The sequence below is a fragment of the Simochromis diagramma genome, unplaced genomic scaffold, assembly GCF_900408965.1.
Source record: "Simochromis diagramma unplaced genomic scaffold, fSimDia1.1 OVJJ01000753.1, whole genome shotgun sequence".
NCBI lineage: Eukaryota > Metazoa > Chordata > Actinopteri > Cichliformes > Cichlidae > Simochromis > Simochromis diagramma.
Window position 1 is genome coordinate 21,279,269 of NW_024387523.1, and position 22,860 is coordinate 21,302,128.

Sequence of the window (22,860 nt, forward strand, 5' to 3'; positions counted from 1 at the left end):
TTCTGCTGCCTAGTAAAGTCCACTGCATTAACACTGCCACACAGAACTGGAGAATGTCCTAGTGTTGGCCTCTTGTTTGTCAAATTGTGGTTTCTGTTTTATTTATTGTTCACCTCTCTCATGTACACGTTCTCTAGAATCCAGCTGAAGGGTTAAAAGAAAAAGAAAATCCCTCCCATGTTTTTTACCAATCCCTTTTTCTACCTTTCGACTGAAAACGTCACGAGTCTGAGGAAAGATGCGAAGGAGGACTTGGTGAAATTAGTGCTCGGGGAATCTGATGACACCAAGACGGCACCAAATATGTGACAGCAGATGTGTCCAAACTACAAGCGGCAGGGAAGAGACAGAATCCAAAAACAGTCTGAAAAGAACATCAGGCCAAACTTACATGAAAGGCAAAAGCTGTGATCCAAAAAACAAAAAAAAACTGGCATGAGGACACACATGAAGGTGCGGGAGCACGCTAGAAAGGGTGCGGAGCAAATGGAAGCATGGCTGTGTGCTGTATGCTGGGTGAGTAATCAGGGAAACAAAGGGAGGAAGTAGTAATAGCAACGATGAAACCAGGTGAGTCATTTGAAAATAATAAAACTGTGCGCATGTTGCATGAAAGTGGACAACCTAAAGACAAATTTACAGAGGCTGGAATTTAAATTTAAAAAAAGAAAGGCTACCAGTCACATTTATGAAATGAAATGTTAATAAATAAAACATGTTGCTCAGCCTCGCATCCCGCTGCCTTCCCGCTCCCTTTGTTAAAGCTTTCAGCATCTCCAAAGTAAAATCATGCAGAAATTTCTGGACATCATTCAGTTAGAAACCTTCCCAAACTAAACTGATTATCCAACCACAGCCTAGGTATCTTCTGTGCCTCCTTGGCTCATTTTTTCATTTCTTTTGCTGTCTTCACTCACGTGAATGTATGTGATATAATTGTGCTGTATGTAGGTCTGTTGAATTAAAAGGTGCTTTACGAAATTATGTGCACTTTGACTGGTCATTGAGACAAAAAAAAAGCCACAGCAGAAAGCTGACCAAAAAAAAGAGGACCGTGTGAGTCAACAGACCTTTTAGTATCACTGCCCTGTAGCAAGAGTACATCTGTCTATCATTATCTGTTAGATCCTATAAGACATGCTGTAAGACAAAGGATGTTCCTGGTGACTAATTTCAACTTAACAAGGGAAAAAAATAGACTAATGGAATAGTCTAAAACTAACAACAATCAGATGTTAAATTTGAGATTTTTAGACAGGAAACTGTTCTTGAAGTATACTGAGAGAGAGCTGTGCATGAAGTGTGATTTTATTGTGGTGGAAGCAAAACAGCAAAAGTCAGAGGGAATTCATGACGATGTTTATGTGAAGCGTAGTTTGGATCTTCTTTTGCTGCTGGTTCAGTCAGTATTGTTTGGAGAGAGATCAAACTAACAGCTTTAGAATCAGCGCATAAAGGGCGTAAACACAAAGCGCGGACCCGCCGAAACATCAGAATCAGCGAGCTGTCGGCTTTCAGCCCCGACCGTGTCCGTGCCATCGGGTGAGAAAGGCGACATCTCACTGATTCTTTTGGGTCCGAGCTTTGTGTTTACGTCTTTGTGCAGAATCCGTGTACCAGCTCTCATTTACTGTTTTAGCTGTTTGGTGGTTGTTGAAACTGAGATTCTGGCATTTCGGGCAAAATAAATTTATATTAAAAAATCGATTCAGGATTTTAATGAATCGATATCACGTTATCCAAGCCAGAATCGATTTTAATCGATAAATAGATTATCAAAACCCACCCCTAATCACATCCTTTAAAAAGAAATAATTTAATTGCGCTTAACTGTGTGGCACCTGGCATCGTACATCGTGAACATTATACTCCAAACAGACAACAAAGAAGAATAAAAAAGTAACTTAAATTAAATAAGCTAATTTTAAATATGATATAAAAATATGTTACTACAAAAGATGTACACATATTATTAAAACATGACAAATTAACACCCAAGAAACGAAAAATTGTGATTGAAAAGTGTGATGATTGTGCCATTCTACTATTCATGTCTAAAATGAAAAGAAAACAATAAATCATTTATCCATCCTCTTCTGCTTATCTGGGCCCTGGCAGGATTGGCACCTTAACCAGAGAAGCCCAGACATCCCTCTCCCCAGACACATCCGCACATAATCTCTCCAGAGTCTAAAGGGTCTACCCCAGGGCCTCCTTCCAGCAGGACAAGCCTGAAACACCTCACCCAGGGCGTGACCACCTCGGCTGGCTCCTTTCAATGTGGAGGAGTAGCAAGTCTACTCTGAGCCCTTCCCAAATGACTAAACTCCCCACCCTATCTCTAAGGAAGATGCCAGCAACCCTTCAGAGGAAACTCATTGTATCCACTGAGTATCCAAGTAATTAACAATAATAGGGCTAGCAAAAAGATCATGCCTAGATTAACAAACTTCTGGCATTTTGCTACAACAATATTGTGGCTACAGCTCCACCTAGTGGTGGATGGCTGCATAACAACCATATTACGAACATTTACCAGCATTGAGCGTCATTAAAAATATTAACAATTCGATTAAATAACTAGTACACGTGGTACTTACTAGCGACAATAGCTAAAATTAGTCATCTAATCAACTTTTCGCGCACACCCCATTATAAGACAGTTTTCGCTATATTAAGGCTTACAGAACAAAAAAAATGCTCTAACATAGTTAGAGGCCCCCCCCTCCCATGTTCCTAATGGGAGGGGGGGTATCAAGAAGCAAAGTTGCTCCTAGAAATCTACATTTCTTATTAGTATTATTAAAAATATTTAAAGACTTTAGTCTAGTCCCCACAAACTATAGATCCTTTTAGAATGTGCACATCGAACTCCACGGGTATGGTAATGCTAATTTTCTGCTGCAGAGCAGGTTATGGCTTCAGTTTGAGTTACTACAGCGATGCACCCCAATAAGAAGAACCACCTTCACAACCCTGAAAAAGCCTTGGTTAAACCTGAGGTTACCCCACTAAGCCTGAAATCCTGCTCCGTAGTACAGGACTCTGGATCTCCAGCTGTCTTTTCTTTGAGACCGCCTCTACATCAAAAGTAGTCTTTTTTTTTTTTCATTTTCATCTGCCTGTCTGCTCTAAGTTTGCTTTGGGTCCTCTCCCTCGAAGAAAAACATAATAGAGGTATTTCTCACCCATGCAGAAATTGTGCCATGAGAAGCCAAAGGACATGTCGCAACAAAGATTTACCGCACAATTGCCACATGCTGAGTCGTATTTTCAATGTGGTCAGGCTATTTGTGAGCCCTTGAGCCATTTTTTAGGCTTTGGTTGTGAGCCTTTGAAATTCCATGCTGAGGATTAGACTTGCAAAAGTAATAAGGAAGACTGTATAGTGGGCGTATTAACTCTCTCACTATCAAGAGGGTGGAGATGGTGCTAAACTGTACAAATTCTCTACAAGCGACATCAAAAATTGGGTTATGATCTTCAGCCTCGGATATTTTTTCCATGTCACGCCGATGTTTGAGCGGTGCTTGAAAACATAATATTGTGCCTAACACATTATTTACTGAGAGTGTAGGTGACTTACACCATCTGTTTATAAAGCAACAGGCTCAGGCAGATGCTCTGCCAGCAAAGAGGCACAAGGTCCCCAGGCTTATCTTGGTAGAGGTGTGCTGCTGCTTCTCGGCACCAGCGAGGTGGAACGATAAACATAATTAAATTGAGTTGGATTACACAAAATGGATCGGATCAGTTGGGAAGGCGGAGAAGCTAATCCAGTGCAATCCTCTCTATAGAGGTGCCAACCACACAAAACGACATAAATAAAGAATAGAGTGAGAAAGGGAAGCAGTGGCTGTCGTGGGGAGATCAAGGTGAGGCAGGGGCATAGAAAGAGCTCCTGCAAGTTCAAAAAAAAGAAAAAAAAGGGGAGAAAAAAGCTCCAAAGTTAAACATAAACTATAATAGAGCAGTTTAGTGCAAAAGAAAAAACTGGGCTGAAAATATATCTGATTCTCAACTGCATCTCAAAGTAAAATAAAACACTCACGCGATAAAAGGATGTTTCCGAGCGTGCAGAATTTGTTTGCACAGCTTCCATACCGTCAAAAATGAATAAGCGATGACTTTGCAGCACACCGGTCCTTTGAGGGAGTGGGAAATCACACTTATCTTTCATCGTATCAGTAACGACAAAAGATTTTGTTGGGGATGCGCAGTGCCACCCTTTTAAGCTTTTAAAACTGTATTTCAGATGGAGAAGATGAGATATAGCATGAAAGCAGGAGTCAACAACAGTGGACGTGGACTTTTTTAGAAAATTGTATTTTATCACTAACACATCAACAGCAGCACTCTATATCATAACTGCGTTTTTTTTCTATTCCCACTCCCATTTCATTGCACTCACCACCCCCACCAGATTGCATTTTGCCTTTTGTAAGTGACTTTGGTACAATCCCCTTACAAATAACCTTTCCCCAGGGGAAAGAGGCTCTTACTTTCTCTACAGCCCTGCCAACCCTCTCCTTCTTTTATATCCCCATCCCTCTTTGTCTCTCAGCCTCAGGCGCAGCAAACAGATTGATACAGTCTGGGAGTTTCTACTGCTTTTCAAACTAATCCAATGTAATCCTGGTCTGTCTGCGTCCTGTCTTGGACACCGCTGTGGATCACATTATCATCCAATAAAATTTTGATTAATGATCTCTATATATGTGATGTATGAAAGCTGAAATCTAGGCTGCACTGTTAAGGTGATGAAATGAGCTTCTCAGCATCAGTTCTGCAATAAGAGATCTAAACTGGCCGGTCTAGATGAACACTTTATTTTCTCTTGGCACGATGGGGACAGCCAATCATGATAGAAGGCATGGACCGATACAATTTTTTTTATAACATTAAATATTTTACATATCAGTGAAATCATACACAAGAATGGGAGCAAGATAAATTAAATGAAAATCTATTTTTAATACTCGCCTAATTTTTTGGTTTGTGCTTCATTTCAGCACATTGTGAGTCTTTGCTGCACTTTGCTGTGATTTGAATGTAGTGCGCCTTTTCTGCTCTCAGTGTAGAACCCTGCACACACAGAGTGGAGCAGGCAAGAAAATGACACAAATGGCAAGTAAAACAATCTGTTCATTTTCCTCATGCTGCTGAACTGAACAGATACTGTATATTCAATTGTGACATATATTATCTGACAATGACAGACTAACACGCAGTCTAACAGTTTGCGTCAGACCAATATTTCATGCAAATCAGTGCATCTTTAATCACATCAGCTATTTATATCATACTAAGACTGCACATATGAAAATAAAAAGAATCCAGTGTAAGGAGCCGTGTAGTTAACGCTCCAACGTAGCAGCAGAGTGTGGATGATGTGGATGATGGTTGCTGCTGCATATGTACTAGGGCTGCCACAAACGATTATTTTGATAGTCGACTAGTCACCGATTATTTTTGCAATTTGTCGACTAATCACATCCTGCGTCCATTGGACGTAAAACATACAGCTTATTGCACCAGCATGCATCTGCTCTTATATAACTATCATTAGCTTACAGCTTTAAGTGTTTAAGGTCTGTGCTAACTAAAAATAAAGACAAGATGATAGTTTATTAAATTTTAATGAAATTTGCAGATTGTTTCGGTGGAGTTTAATAAATGTAGCCGTCTGCTCGTTGCTATCTAAAATATAACAGGACACCGGAGTATATTCTCGAGCATCTCACACTTCTGATAATCAGTTGTCTGCTTGACGTTTGTTCAGCTGTGTAAAAACTATAACTTTAATCTCAGTCAAACCGATTTACTCAGAAACAAATAAAATACTGAAAAAAGCCAAACAATAAAATTTTTAAGTTATCTAAGTCAGCGGTCTCCAACCTTTTTCGCGCCACGGACCGGTTTATGCCCGACAATATTTTCATAGACCGGCCTTTAAGGTGTCGCGGATAAATACAACAAAATAAAACTAGTACCGGTACTGAAAAAAAGAAAATTTATTCATAACACACGTGAAAAGACCAAGGAAAACCGAGTAAACGATAAAAACGATAACAAAATAACGCTGAAAACCGATAAAAACCATGAAAACTATACATTTCACACCTGAGCCGCAACTCTCATGGCCCGGTACCAAACGACTCACGGACCGGTACTGGTCCAAGGCCCGGGGGTTGGGGACCGCTGAGCTAAGTGACTTATATATCATGTTTAACCTGAATAGCAAAAGACGGCGGTGGGTTTGAAAACGATCTTGTCTTGATAAACTGAGCAGATATTTGAGGTTTACACAGTTACACTCTCGCCTGAAAATATGTTAAACGTTTATTTTGTGACTAGCTGCCGCCATTGTTGGAAACTGAGCAGGGCCGCGCTATGAATTCTGGGATAGGTTGGGCCACGAAGTATACACCCGACCCATCCTTCAAATCTGTGGAAATGAAGGGCGCATTTGTCGGAGTCTTCGGCCTACAAATGCGGGCACAGGAGGATGCGGTTCCTGAATTTGGACAAAGCTACGATAACAGACACTGCTTCTTCTTCTTCGACATAAATAGTCACTGAAAATCTGATATAGATACAACATTAATTCAGCATTTTAAGCTTTCATTATTTTGCTTATTAATTTAATAATTTTTGTTTAATTATTTTGTTTAATTGTCTTGTTTATGCACAATTTTGAAAATATATTACAAATAGCCAAACTGAATGGAAAAACATTCAAATTTTTCAGGGAAAACAGTAGTTTTATTGTACCAATACCTGTATCTATGTATGATCCATCTATGTAAAATTTTAAACCATACCCAGTGCTGTCAAGGACCTAGCAACACACACCTATGACTGATCTTCTAACCAGAGAGGTGGAATATCTGCTTACAGCATACTGCTGCCTGAACAAGTGCGCTTTGCATTATTTAAGCAACTCTGACCGTCCGCTTTAATTGAGTCTCCTCTTGGACAGCCTTCCTAGTAGACAGCTCAAGGCAGGCCCTCAGCAAGGTATGCAAGCCGGTCGAGGAGGAAAACGCACATTTCTGTGGCATGTGAAATATGAATGCAGCGTTTAGACCTGAGGAGCGTGTTCAACATGGAAATTTGACAGTCTCAACATTAAATCAACAAACTGAGCCCACGGCAAGCTTTGCGCCAGGTGGAGACTGTATTCTGTGAAATGTGGTAATGAGATTGTGTGGACAATGATAGAGATGCAAGGAGAGACCAATGAGCCAAAAGCTGGAGAGGAATCCTGCAATTATTAAGCACTGTGGCGTGGAATGAGCAAAAAAAGCGCCCAGAAAAGCCACAGCCCATAAGCTACAACAGGAATGCTCTTAGTATTGGACAGTGATGCTAAAACGATGCCTATTGGTAACGGCTTTAACCTCCTAGGACCTGGCGTCAACATATGTGGACATCACATTTTGGGTTATTTAGACCAAAATACTCAATTTTGCTCTACAAGGGCCTGATATCCACTTACGAGGATGTTATACTGCTACTGTTCTATCAAACTTTTAAATAAATATCCTCATATGTGGCTCTTATTTTTCATAAAAACAAAAATAAGGTAAAAAGAAAAAATCTGGTAATTCTTTGTTTTTACATTCATTGGGCCCCAATATGTCCAAATATCAAAGAGAAATTAAAAATGCATGCTGTGGAAGAGTTTGGGTCTTAGGAGGTTAAAAACAAAAAAAAATACAAAAAATAACAAAAAATTAACAAAAAAATAAACAAATAAAGCTCTTTAGTACATTAGTTAATGTTATAAACAAAATTATAACTTTCCCCCCAAAAAAGTAAAAGAACAAAATGTGCACAACTAAAAAAATGAGACTACAAAAAAAATATTTATGCCAAAAATGCTCATTTTAAGTAATCTGATGACAGGTGACTTTTGTGTGTTATATAAGCACAATTTAAAATGTTATATTACATGGTCAAATACAGGTTTTTTTGCTTACTATACATTTAGTTTTTACCAAGCATATTTTTCTTAAATAAATAATTGTTTAAACAAATAAACCTTTGATTTTATAAATTTAAGATACATCTTACTCAAAATTGTTGCTATGTTTATGGAGCCAAATAATTTTGGCTCTTTTTTTTCTGATATTCATGGTATTTAGTACTTACTTGAGAATTACTTGCTAAGCGTACACTGTATTGTGCACATCAAGCAACCATGGCATTAACATCAGTTGCAGTCTTGTTTCTGTAGTGCACGTAAATATAAATAATTCTTATTTATCTTTTTACCGAGCTGGTAGTTTATGATGGGCATATACTGAAAATGGCAAATGGAATATGGAGTATAACTGGCACATTGGTACACATGTGGTACATTGTAAAACCAAAACAGTGAGCTGAAAGCCAATAAAAGGCCCCATTTAGCTAGAGGAAACTACAGATAAGTGACATTTCTCATTGGGTTCATCACTTTAAGCAATTCCGTTTTCATTACATACATTTGCCATGGTTTTCTTTCAGGCCTTTACAGGGAGTGCAGAATTATTAGGGAAGTTGTATTTTTGAGGAATAATGTTAATATTGAACAACAACCATGTTCTCAATGAACCCAAAAAACTCATTAATATCAAAGCTGAATGTTTTTGGAAGTAGTTTTTAGTTTGTTTTTAGTTTTAGCTATTTTAGGGGGATATCTGTGTGTGCAGGTGACTATTACTGTGCATAATTATTAGGCAACTTAACAAAAAACAAATATATACCCATTTCAATTATTTATTTTTACCAGTGACACCAATATAACATCTCCACATTCACAAATATACGTTTCTGAAATTCAAAAACAAAACAAAAACAAATCAGCGACCAATATAGCCACCTTTCTTTGCAAGGACACTCAAAAGCCTGCCATCCATGGATTCTGTCAGTGTTTTGATCTGTTCACCATCAACATTGCGTGCAGCAGCAACCACAGCCTCCCAGACACTGTTCAGAGAGGTGTACCATTTTCCCTCCTTGTAAATCTCACATTTGATGATGGACCACAGGTTCTCAATGGGGTCCAGATCAGATGAACAAGGAGGCCATGTCATTAGTTTTTCTTCTTTTATACCCTTTCTTGCCAGCCACGCTGTGGAGTACTTGGACGCGTGTGATGGAGCATTGTCCTGCATGAAAATCATGTTTTTCTTGAAGGATGCAGACTTCTTCCTGTACCACTGCTTGAAGAAGGTGTCTTCCAGAAACTGGCAGTAGGACTGGGAGTTGAGCTTGACTCCATCCTCAACCCAAAAAGGCCCCACAAGCTCATCTTTGATGATACCAGCCCAAACCAGTACTCCACCTCCACCTTGCTGGCGTCTGAGTCGGACTGGAGCTCTCTGCCCATTACCAATCCAGCCACGGGCCCATCCATCTGGCCCATCAAGACTCACTCTCATTTCATCAGTCCATAAAACCTTAGAAAAATCAGTCTTGAGATATTTCTTGGCCCAGTCTTGACGTTTCAGCTTGTGTGTCTTGTTCAGTGGTGGTCGTCTTTCAGCCTTTCTTACCTTGGCCATGTCTCTGAGTATTGCACACCTTGTGCTTTTGGGCACTCCAGTGATGTTGCAGCTCTGAAATATGGCCAAACTGGTGGCAAGTGGCATCTTGGCAGCTGCACGCTTGACTTTTCTCAGTTCATGGGCAGTTATTTTGCACCTTGGTTTTTCCACACGCTTCTTGCGACCCTGTTGACTATTTTGGATGAAACGCTTGATTGTTCGATGATCACGCTTCAGAAGCTTTGCAATTTTGAGACTGCTGCATCCCTCTGCAAGATATCTCACTATTTTTGACTTTTCTGAGCCCGTCAAGTCCTTCTTTTGACCCATTTTGCCAAAGGAAAGGACGTTGCCTAATAATTATGCACACCTGATATAGAGTGTTGATGTCATTAGACCACACCCCTTTTCATTAAGCGATGCACATCACCTAATATGCTTAATTGGTAGTAGGCTTTCGAGCCTATACAGCTTGGAGTAAGACAAACAACATGCATGAAGAGGATGATGTGGACAAAATACTCATTTGCCTAATAATTCGGCACTCCCTGTAATGACATATATCAGCGGTCCCTAACCTTTTTTGCGCCACCGACCAGTTTATGTCCGACAATATAAATAAAACCAGTACTGGTACCAAAAAAAGAAGACTTATTCATAACACACAGGAAAAGACCCAGGGAAACTGAGTTAATGATAAAAACGCTAAAAAAATAACGATAAAAACCGATAAAGACAATCACATAAAGATAATCCCACCCGAGCCTAGGGGTGGGCCATAGAAGCGATATACGATAGAAACGATATAAATTTGCCCAACGATAGAGATTTTGACTATACCGCTCTATCGCGATAGCGCATGTTGATGATGTCATCAAGCGGCACCTGTTTTGGTCGAAAGCATCGCAGCGGCTAAAACCATTGTCATCTGCAAATTATGCCGGGCGACAGTCATAGCAAAGAGATGAAGCACTTTTGAAATATGGGGAAAGCCAAAAACTGCGCTTCCTCCACTTCCGTAACATTGATTCATTAATGTTGAATTCTCTCGCAGCTGCTCTATTCCCATGTTGTTGCAGTATATTAATAACTAACCTTGTATTGTGGACGAATGATCTCAGTTGTTCTCCTGACTGAAGTTTGGCCCGTGTATAGCATCCTGCTATACGATTGCATTTGTTCCTAACCACCAGAATCCCTCACGTTAACTTTTATCGAGTGGAAGAAAAGTTGGCGTTCATCCTCCAGCTTCACTGTGCTAATGTTATGCTAACATAGCTGTGTCGCTAGCAATCACATAGCACAACATTATATACCAGGTAGTCCAACTTCAATAACTGCAAACGCAAACGCCACTGCTGTTTGGTTTTCTTTCTTCATTTATGTCGGAAGTGGTAGCAGAGCTGTACGTTTTAATTAGTTTCAAAAATCTCTCAGTCAGAACATGGTATGTCATGTTTAGGTGTAAACTAGCGAGCTAACTTCCTGTTAACTTATAACTCCGTTAAATTTAATAACTTCTGTTTTCATGGATGCCTGGATGTTAAACTTAATTGTTACACCTGATAAAGCAGCAACGCTGATGATTTAATTACAGATGAAAGAATTTAGACAGTTTTTAACTCTCAGTGTTCATTTGACTTTGGGACCTGAAGGGACGGAGTTTTGGACCCAGATTACTCCGTGAAGCTCCTCACTACGGCAGCCGTAATGCTCTGACAATCCATCAAGCAGTGCAGCTTACCAAAGTTGTACTAAAACATTTTTTAACAGATTTCTGCACGCCAAAATCAGTTCGAGGTCAGTAAGCACAACCAGAATTCATACATAAGGCACACTCTCGATTTTTGAGAAAATTAAAAGGATTTTAAGTGTGCTTTATAGTGTGGAAAATACGTTATACAGAAGAAAAGAATATATCGCGATATATATCGTTACCGCACTTGCTTCAAATTATACCGCGATATGAATTTTAGGACATATCGCCCAGCCCTACCCGAGCCTCAACTCGGGTATCAAACGACTCAGTACCGTTCCATGGCCCGGGGGTTTGGGACCGCGGACATACATAATAATTATTATTAATATTATTGTGCAACACAGGTGGTTTAATCACTAGCTCCTCTACTCTATATGTTGAATGAATCTTAAGGCAACCATTTTTTACCCCTTCAAGGGGGTAAACACATATGTATATTTTTTATATATAAAAAATATATGTGCGTGTTCTTAAGCAGTAGAAGCTACATATTTGTACCATATTTGTAAAAGAACATTGCAATAATTTAATAAAATTGCATGAGGTGTGAGAATTGCAAACTATTAAATATAAGAAGTTTCTCATAGTTTTTATTTCTCATATAAAAAACAGCTAATAAGCAGCTCTGATACACTCATTTATAATTGTGTAGGAGTGTGCTCTATAGCTCATGAGTTACACTTTGAGATTTGTATTTGTTAGTCAACAATGTGTTATTTCTCCTTTGAAAACACACAAAGCCTAGCTTTAAAGAGAAAATATACGCCCACATGTATGGAATGAAAAATTAAATTCCACATACACCAGTATGTGGCTGAGAATAACGAAGCCCTATGTAAATATGTGCTTAATAAAAACACATCAACTTCTACCAGAAGAAGATATATATAACATATAATACAGAAAAGTTTAGTCATTTAAATTAAAAGGTGCTAATGGAATTGTAACATTGGGAAGTATACATTTATATGTATTGTTGTGAATTTTAAAATGGATGCATTTTCTAACAGCCATTCATACACAATACACACTTTTGGAAACAGAGACACAGTAAAAATCAATTTCTGTCTCTACAGTTGTCTACACTAATACTAAAGAGTTGGGCTTTAACTATGTGCACCACGTTGAAGGCCCAAAACAGATACATATACATATATTCATACTTCTTTGCAAATTTTGCCTCATTTTAAGGATTTTAAGGTTTACTACCAGTCTGTGTGTGGCCAAATAAGTTAAAATACTAACTTTACTTTTAGATTTTAAGGTTTTACTAAATTTAAAGTAGATAAAAAACATTTAATATGTTCTAAGAAGTATCTACTGTAACTCTGTATCTGTCTTTAATATTGGTGGTGACTGCTGGGTTTTCTCTGGTAGTCAGGATCCTCCCACAGGAGTGTACTTTATTGCTTATGAGTTTTTTTTATTTGTTAGTCAAACGCTGTTTTTTTTTTCTTTCGAAACTCACAAAGTCTAGCTTTAAAGAGGGAGAAATCCGCCTACATCGTTGGAATACAAAATCTAATTCCACATATATATCAGTAGGTGACTGAGAATAAAAACTTGATAAATATGGGCTTAATGAAAACGCATCAACATCTATCAGTCTTCCTCATGAAGGCAACAAAGAAGCTATATGTATTAAAGGTGGATTAAAAACAGCAGGTTGCTAATGGAAATGTTGCATTGTGAAGCAAATATGTATTGTTATGAATTCTAAAATGGACACATTTTCTTGCACACACTCATACTTCATATACTCTCTCAGAGATAAGGATGCAGGAAAAATCCATTTGTGTACCTACAGGAATAATCTACATGATTACTGACTGAATAAAATAATGACATGAATAATTATTGGACCTTAAGGTAACTATGTGCACCGTTTTAAACGTCCAAAAGGTTCATATATATGTTACCAGGCAGTAAAAGATACATATTTGCACCTAGAAGTGAAAGTATGTATCCTTTACAACACCAGGAAACATCCAAAGGACAAACATTTTTCCTCTAAGAATTTAAGATTTGTTCTCCTGTCCTCTCACAGGGCAAAGATGTACATATTAGGTAAGTATTCCCCAAAATCTATTGTGGGTTCAGATACAAAATAAAGCTTTGAGGAGTCAGTAAAGTTAGAAAGGCCACATACATACCTACCCAACTCAAGAAATTACCTGAATATGTACCCCTATGTCACCCTTTGTAAAGGGTCTTCTTGTTAAAATAAGTACCCCCTCAAAAGGATACAATAGACATACCTAAGGACAGAATATGCTTTGAGCACTCAGAAAGGTGTTTTATGAATGCAGTCTATTTACCATTCTAATTGATAACTAGTGATTGTGTTTGTTTACATGTACCAGTGTGACTCTATAACTTGAGTAACATTAACATATTCCAGGTTTTACATTTTAACTGTATTAAAGCTTATCAGGTGCAGCTTCGAAGTGGCTCATTACTGCTGCCCTAATGAGCGAGAACATGCATTTCACATTAGCGGAGAAATCAAGGAAAATATGTGATCCGTCACGCCTGCAAACAAGCAGGATTTTGGAAATAGCCGGGGTGTGCCTGTGTTCGTCCTGGCCTACATTTCACCCCTGGATTCCAGTGGGAGCTGCTGCGAAGCAGGAGACGGCGCTCCGCAAACAGCCCTCAGCCACGGCAACGCTCTGCAGACTCGTCTGCATGCAAAGCCAGTTTCTGGAGCTCCACTTGTCTGCTCACTTACAGTACACTTGCGAGTTCACTACATCTGTGGGTCAGATCACCGGTCAGGTCCCGGCCTCAGACAGACTCAGTGCTGTGGCTGCGCCTTCACCTCCACCTCGCTGTGTGGCTCAGCGTGTCGGCCCACCGCAGATCCGCAGATCATTATTGCTATCAAGTACTGTTTCCCCAACAAAATGATATCTCTGCCTTTGATCCTATGCCAAAGCTTATTTCTGCACACTTCTGGGCATTGTATCCCACAGACTGCTCTCACTCAGGACACAAAATCAAGCATGGCTAAAAATACCCCCTGTTCTTCTGATGAGACGGAAATGTATGAATTAACAATAGGAGCATCATGTCTGAATTAAGGTTACTTTCCCACACCTGCTCATTTTTTGCAGATGTTCTGTGTGTGTGTGTGTGTGTGTGTGTGTGTGTGTGTGTGTGTGTGTGTGTGTGTGTGTGTGTGTGTGTTTGTTTGTTTGTTGCTGTCAGGGGTTTTTTTTTGATGGGGAAGCTAGCTCAGGCTGTTAATGTAATCCAAACATTGTGCCAGGCTCCCGCTGTGGAGTATCCAATTAAAAAAAGTATCTTATGTGTGGGACTGAGGTTACAATGTCCAAACTGGGCCAGAGGTCCTGAAAGATTCAGAGCGGGCTGCACGCAGCTCTGCATCCTGAACAAACAGAATACATCTGTTGCAAGGAGACACTTGTTTACAACTAGAAACCCACACAAAAACATGACTGTCTGTCCTTTGAAGCACAGCAAATTTTGTTTCAATGATCTTTAATAATCAAAGGTGTACACAAAAAGTTTGTATCCTCTGCCTGATATTGTGGAGGACTGCAAAAATGCCACGGTGGGTGGTACAACTCCAAGGTGATCAAGGCTGTCAGCTTTACCTCCTTTTAATATTTAGCTCATCAGTGTGCATCGAGGCTGCAACGTCAAACGAGAGCTGAAAAATCTTTGAATCTCTCGCATTTTCGTCACATAGTCTAGCACCTCACTTTAGAGCCAAACAAAATGAGTTGACAGTGAGGAGCTAATCAGGAGTAGAGTAACACCTACACGCAGAAAAAAAGCTTACATTTCCAAAAGCATTATCAACAAGACTGTCAATAATGTGTCTTTAAAGTTGTCCTCTCTTTTTCTCTATGCTTTTATGTAACTTTCTTTTTGAATTTTGTTGTCATGGCTTGTGTTTGATTTAAGACATCTATCTGTAACACTTTTCTCTACTCCATCAAAAACAAGTAAGTAAAGGTTCATCCAATATTCCTTTTCTTTGTTGATGCTGTGCTATTAAAAAGACAAGGCCTGGTCATTTGTAAAGAAGTTTGCACTCATATCCATTATTATTACTATTAATATGTAGAATTTGTAGACAGGGGAGGATTTCTAGGACCTCATGCTTTATAGTTTCCATAGCCCTGACCAATCACATTTGAGCAGGCTTTGCTGCAAGCAGGTAACTGGCCTATCGGACATCATGTGGCCTTTAACTTATCTAATTTTGCTAATTTGGCAAAGCAGCTGATGAGTTCCCAGACTGAGTTTAAACAAATATAAAATGTATTAACATATCATATGTGCTAACCATAACTCTAATACATTTTGGGAGAGCAGCACCAATAGTAGCAAATGGTGCTTTGCAATATCAAACTGACAAAAAATACAAGAATCCAAATTATCTGTTGAGATTATTTAAAATATAACACTAAATGTTATATTTAGCTACAGCTCAGGTGGTAGAGCAGGTCATCTACTGATCGGAAGGTTGGTGGTTCGATTCCTGGCTTCCCCTAGTCTGCATGCCAAATATCCTTGGGCAAGATACTAACCCCAAATTGCTCTCCGATGCATCCATCGGAGTATGAATGTGTGTGAATGTTAGCTATAAAGCACTTAGAAAAATGTGAATGGGTGAATGCACAAGTTGTGTAAAGCGCTTTGAGTGCTCAGATGAGTAGAAAAGATAAGAACCAGTCCATTTACCATTCAGGGCATTTATTTTTTTTTACATAGTTTAATAGTATCATTCACATCATAACATAGTTCAAAAGCTTCTGTGTTAATTACAGTTAGACGTGTCCACAACATAGACAGCATAAGCAAGGTAAACTGTCAATAAAATCCATAGAACTGCACAGTTAGGTTTGAAAACTCTTCCATAATTTGAGGTCTGCACTTTTGACACAAGTTGAAACAGAGAGTCAGTGGGACTGTGTCTTGCTGCTACATCATCTTAAATCCATCATGTGATTTGGCCATTTGTTGACTCTCGAGACTTAATTATAAAATGTCTCATTAATCCTAACCTTTTAATATGTGTATATTCACATGCTAACCTTGTTGTAACTAGGGTTTCTACAACAAGCAAAGCCAAACAGACCTCAGCTGACCTGTGCTGCATCTATCCACTGGGAATTCCCGGTTCACAACAGGTGGAAACAAACCCAGCCTCAGAGCTAGTCTACGCCTAGTGCCAGTCCCAAGATCGGATAAATAGGATGGTTGCACGATGAAGGGCCTCCTGTCTAAAAATGTGTGCCAAATCCATTGGATCCATCAACTGTGGCGATCCCTTGGAAAAAGCTTCCCAACGCCCCCCACCTCTTTCTCCTCCTGTTTGCACAGGGACTGTAGCTGCTGGTCTCTCTGCACTACCACACAATTAAGAATTAACAATTGCATCGCACTTCATGAATCCTGTACAACACTGTATCAAGTCCCTTCTCCCCTTATAGTCACCAGGGTCTGGCAACTTTTCTAATGGAAAGACAGTGGCTCCTAAAATTTATTTTTACACTCTAAATTTATTTTCCTGTATTCTATGTGCATTACTACAGTGACTGTAAGCTAGGCTTCCAGACCTGCAGGTGATGTACAGCTGAACACTGCACCTGAACGCCTCCTGTGCAGACCCACGCAGAGCACCAGAGCTGCTGCTCTGCTAACATTCTGCACGCTGTGCAGACACACACAGCTTAAAGCAGATTCATTTCCCCCAAGTCAGCAAACAGTCCCACCTTTATCTATTATTTTACCGCACATTACTTCTTAGATGCTTTGATGTCATCACTCGGGTAGCATGGCTTGCTAGATTTCTCCAATTTGCATCTCCACTGAGTGAAGAGAACAATAAAAGCCTTGTTCACTAAGGGGAACAAAGCACACAGTGGATCACATCAAATATGAATTGAAGCGAAGCAGAATTCCAGTAATAATGTGAAATTTAAGATTGTTTCTAAGATCCTGGATGAACTTTTGCTCTCAAAACAACTAGTTAAATTCACAATGGAAATAACAATTTTTTACAGTCGTGATTTCATGTTAATAACAGACGCACTTCCTGCCACATGAGGTGTTTTCGTACCTGGAAGCACTTCATTAGTATGCTGCTGAGGATTTTTCATTCCAGGCAGACTGTTAGTCCTGCTTGTCTCTTGTTTTGGCTTAAGATATTCCTCCAGCTCCAAGAGCCTGATGCTGCCTATATGCGGCTTGTCACAGGGGGAAGAGATACGCTCCTTGCGGGAGAGGAGCTTTGTGAATGGCTCAAACTTATCAAAGCAGTCCGCCCCGTCCCCGAGCTTCCAATACAATGCCCCCCTAATTTTTCCTGAATGGAAGTCTCTCCAGACCCGGAGTAATCTCATATTCGCCGTGTGCACGCAGTAACTCCAGTTACTCCGGCTCTGTTCCCTGCATCCCCTGCCAATTGCATAATCAAGTCCAGAACTCATCAGCAAGATGGCAGAAGAAGTGCTCTATTAAGCCGCATCGTGTTCCATCTGTTGTGTAAGAGAGAGATAACAGTATTTACAGTTTTGGAGTTGTGGCAGACTGTTTCGGCCAAATTTTGTGCACCGCAGAGTACCGCTTACTTCATAAAATGTCACGGATTAATTCTGCCACTGCGACAGCGTCCAAGTGCAATCTTTGCCCTCGACGGAAATATCGCCAACTAACTTTATTGGAAGTACTACATTAAGAACTTGTTGTACAATATTTTACTTCACACTCTTTTTTTTAATTTCTTTTTTGGCATATCCTGGCCCATACTTTAAGTATTAACTCACTTTTATTCCATTCCGGTAAGAGGCTAATATTTGCTAGAACTCTACAGAAGACCTGGATAAAGGTCTTTAAGAGAGAGTCTGTCACAGAGGTGGCTGGTAAGTGTCTTTCAACTAGCATTAAGGATTCGGTGCTGCCATCTTCCCTCTATCAGCAAGGGAAATGAGTGTTGTTAGAAAAAAAAATCTAACCTAGATCTGAAAAGGAGCTGATAACCAAAAGTGCTGAGTGAAACAAAGGCTTATCTGCCTTACTGAGTGGAATGAATTTGCCTTACTGTACATGAATCAGCTCAATGAAAAATGCTGCTTTTTCAAATAAGACCCAATGGTTGATATTGTGAGGCCTCTAAAATATACAGACCTAACAGATAGAGGTGGGAATCACCATACATCCCACAATACGATATTATCACAATACTTAACGCACGATACGATATTATTGCAATTTTTTAAAACATTTTGCGATATTCAGATTCTGTACATAAAGGTAAACTTTATCAATATTCATTTTATCTAATATCAAAGTCTCACACTCAGTCTTTCTCTCATTTCAGTCAGTTTTATTGTTGACAAACTGAACGGTTTGTATTACAGTCTAGTCCAACTTAACTGAATGCAACCATCTGGTACAATTATAGCTATTCTGAACTATGCAATTTATGAAAACTATGCAGCCCATTCAGCAACTGAAGAATTTGAAAGTAAATTAAAACAAAATATAATTTTACATTAAATAAAAAAGTTTAACTTAATTAAAATAAAACATGTCTTAAATTTAGTTTATTGCTGCCAAAAAAAAGTTAAACACATTTGGACAGTGAAGGAATGTCAGGATTCTTGCTCAGAAAAAGGATCAACATGCTCTGAAGTCAGAGCATGTTCCAGTCCACAAAAGCTTTTGTAACAAAATATCGATTTCTGCTGTCCCTGTATCGATACATTATTAGCAAACAAAATATCACGATACTACACAGTATCGATTTTTTTCCCCCACCCCTACTAACAGAGGACAGTTACTCTGTTAGTCTAGAGTCACTTCTGTTTACATTTCACTATATATAAAAAAGGAGATCAAAGCCTTTTGGCTCTTGCATTTTTCATTGTCTACCTTCCAGTAAAGAATGTGCCACACTTTTAAACCAGTCACTTTCATCAGTAGGCTGTGAGACAGAGCAGTGGAATAGTTTTATTTATAATACTGTGCAAAAACCTGTTAAAACAGAAAGTCAGTCACAGAGTTTGTGCTTTACACTGTGCTATCTATATTTTTAATATTTAGGAGCATGTATAGGAGTGTAATAGAAGTATAATTGCTTCATTTTTCTGTGTACACTTCTGTCCTTGCAGAACCTTGTAGAAAAACAAGGTGCAACACTCACTGGACTGTTAACAGGACATGGAATATTTAACACACCTGACTTTTACATAAAACCACCATGTTTTTATTACGATTTACTCCGAAAAGAATTTGAGCAAACTGACCTAAAGAAAAGTTAGTTAACCTAAAGTTAATCCCATCCAAGTTCTTTATTTTTGATGTGCCGTACTTAAGGACGAGTCAAGACCTTGACATCTCTAATTTTAAGTTAGATATCCATTACACAACCTCAATACAGTAATCTTTATAGTACATACAGTCAGAAAATGTTGGCATAAAGGACCCATATTTAACTAAGTGTTTACATCGTGTGTTAAGAGACAGCTTGTGTTCATATCTCCCCCACACTGCAGCACATTTGAACAATATTAACAATGATCATCTCAGTCATAGTGGCCCATTAACAGCTCAATCTTTACACTGTTCTCGCACACGCAAACACTGGGAGCCGCAATGCACATCTACACTAATCAATCTTTGTCCTCAACACAACTAAAACAACCAAGGCAACAGCACAAATTTAGAGATTTGAACGCAAAAGTGAAAGCTCAAACAAGTATGCACAACTATACTCTTCACTAGGTGTGCAAAACAGACGGAAAACTCAAAATAATTAAGTACATTTTAAATACCTGCATACATTACATTAAAGAGCCTATTTTAAATTAAGGGCCCACCCATTAACTGCTTTCCTGATTTCCCTTTTCCTGTCATTTTCAGATCACTTTACATGTTCTTTTATATTGGCTCAAACAACCAGGGATCAAAATAACCTGTAAACTGATTGTAACTATGGCAAACTCCAGCATCTTAACACCATTAAACTTGATTCGTGCCTGGCTTTGCTCTGAGCCCCAGCGAACCCTTTTAACCCTGAGATCCCCCAAGTTTGCGAGACAGCGAGTAGAACTGGCGCAGCTGTCGGCATAAAAAGAGCTGGGATTCAACAGAATTAGTTACAACCCAGAAGGACTGCTTACAGACCTGGGGTCCTTGTCTCGTCTGTTACCTGTAAAGGCACCAACAGCCTGCTCGACTCTCGAACAAAGCCCGTGAGTGCTGCTTGAAGGATGCACTTGGCTGCTGTAAAAGCGCACTCCTTAGAGCTCAGGAGTCTCCAGAAAGTGTTTGCAAGATAAAAAAAGGGGGGGGGGGGGACCCCGACAGCTTCAAAGCAGGACCCGGTGCAGCGGATTAATTAAAGCGTCTGCATGCGAGCGTTTTTGTCGCTCCATCCACACACACACACACACCATTTCAGTCACGTCCGTGTCTTCAAAGTGGGAAACACTTCTATCTGAATAAAGAGCGATTATTCCTGCGCTGGCACCACAGCTCACACATGTCAGCACGGGGATAGAGATGAGGGCAGCCTGTAAACTCAGATGTCATTCCGTTCCTTTCACGAACTGCAGGCTAGCATTTCACGGTATGCCATCAGAAAAAGAAAAAAAATATATAGGATATTCAGATATTCACTTTACCGGCATTTCCCCGGCTTTATGACATATCATATCCACTAATTGCAAGCTAATTAAGACGAGCTGAAATGTCATCATTCACGCCAAGGCTTGGCCAATTTAAAGGTTTGAAGGTGCAGTGTTTAGTCTCTCCTGCCATATTTTATTCATTACTGGAGGCTAAAGCACAGTGTGAGCATGAAAACTTGGCAAAAACAGCCCTGTTGCTAAAAAGCACCTCGCTGTGCTAGTGTGACCAAGGGAAAATTTGTAAGTACCTCTTATTTTTAACTCAAAAGTGGGCGGACTGCTGATGTCGTGTAGCCTGGAGACCAAACGTTAAAAACTAAAAGTTCTTACTAAACATTTTTCGCGCAGCTCAAGTGTTTACTTCAGTGTTTATCCACGGACGCTTACCTTGATCCAGTAGCCGCAGGGAGTGCTGAAAAGACGGATCCAGCGTGTCCTTCTCTGCCATGAGCTCCGGTAAGTACTTTTCGCTCCCCATCTTGTCCTGCGCTGCTTTCTGGGCTTCCAGCTACACTGCTCAAACGCAATTCAAGAAAAGATAAAAACAAAAACTTGCTCGGCGTCCAGGAGGCTCCAAGTTGGGAATATTTGTGTGGGGGGGAGGAAAAAACGCGGGCTCTAATGTCATCCGCGCTCGCGCTAGAAGAGCATTTCCCGGTCCTCGCGGAACACACACACTCTCTCTCTCTCTCTCTTTCGCACGCGCGTGCGCGCACACACACACACACACACACAGTGAGCGTTTAAATTTGAACGGTAGGTTTTATCCCATCCAAGCAGAAGGCAAAGCCCAGCTACGCATTACACCCGGAGCGGTCCTCTCCTCTGTGGGTGAAGGGGCTCTTTGAAGCTCCCTCTGTTGTATCCAGAGCTGAACCGAGGCGGAGGCAGTGATTGGTCGCCGCGCGCTCACGTAGCGGGTGGAAGGGGGCGGAGCGACACTTGGGAGCTGTCCGCGGTGCTGAGTCCCGCCATTACCATATCATTATCATAAAATCACCATGAAGAGTGGCAATTGAGAAACACCCAACTAAAGCAAACACTCCAAGAGTAAGAGTGTGTTTTGTTCTGTGCAATGTAAATAATGCACATTACTTCCACTACAGCTTATTACACTCTAAAGCCCCTTTATTTTTCAAGATACACAGCACAATTTGCAATGAGTAAAAAGATGCTATTAGCATAATAAGTTTGTGTTTGAGCACTGGGAGACACAATAAGGGTGTCTAAACCAGGAAAGTGTAAGTTTCAGAACCAGTCTACGACAGCCATTCCTTGTTATATTAATCCGTACCGAAATTAGTTGGCAGTCCAAGATGGCGGCACTGAACTTTACTGCTGAAACATTAGTAAAGCTGTAAACTTTTACTCTGTACTGTCACCGTTGTGTATTTTTTTGTCTAACTAAATAAGCCATATGCAGAGCACTGATAAGTACTATGCTGATAGTACTACCGGATTGACTCTACCTTGCTAAGAACCAAAATAAATCCTGTTTTACTCGCTCCTTGTGGAACACGGTCACTAGCGGCATTCAAGTTCTGAGGTATCTGGAATGCAGTCTTAGAAACACTACAGAAACTTCCATTTTTGTATTGTTGCGGTTGAAGGCAATGACTATTATCAGTTTGCTGCTAGAAATTCTCTGCTGCTGCTCACTTCATGACTGAAGATAATGGATTCTATAAAGCAACCCATGGTGTTGTGATGTCCCTAATACTAACAGAAATGCATTTTACTGCAATTGAAACCTATAAAAATCAAAAAATAAAACCCAGTATGTCTCAGCCACTTTTATCAAAAACACAATGAACATTTCCAGAAGTTGTTTACCTCACCAAATGTACATTTTGGGGAGTTTTTGTACTCCATGGGACCCCCATTCAATATTATACCT

The 22,860-nt window shown here is 39.8% G+C and overlaps 1 protein-coding gene and 1 long non-coding RNA gene across 5 annotated transcripts in view; both read right to left on the reverse strand.

Annotated features, from left to right (window-relative positions):
- khdrbs3 (KH domain containing, RNA binding, signal transduction associated 3) overlaps positions 1-22,860 on the reverse strand; it is a 191,241-nt gene that overhangs the window by 127,604 nt on the left and 40,777 nt on the right. The window contains exon 1 of one of the 4 annotated variants that reach the window (XM_040021129.1): positions 21,351-21,817. The exons of the other annotated variants lie outside the window; for them this stretch is intronic. Coding sequence (XP_039877063.1) covers positions 21,351-21,441 — 91 coding nt within the window. The 5' untranslated portion in view covers positions 21,442-21,817. Of the gene's footprint in view, positions 1-21,350; positions 21,818-22,860 lie in introns of those variants that run through there. 4 annotated transcript variants of the gene reach the window in all.
- LOC120727022 lies at positions 6,358-18,914 on the reverse strand. Its single transcript, XR_005694416.1, has 3 exons — positions 18,904-18,914; positions 6,856-6,861; positions 6,358-6,479 (listed from the first exon to the last, which is right to left on the reverse strand). It is a non-coding gene; the product is annotated as an uncharacterized LOC120727022 (long non-coding RNA).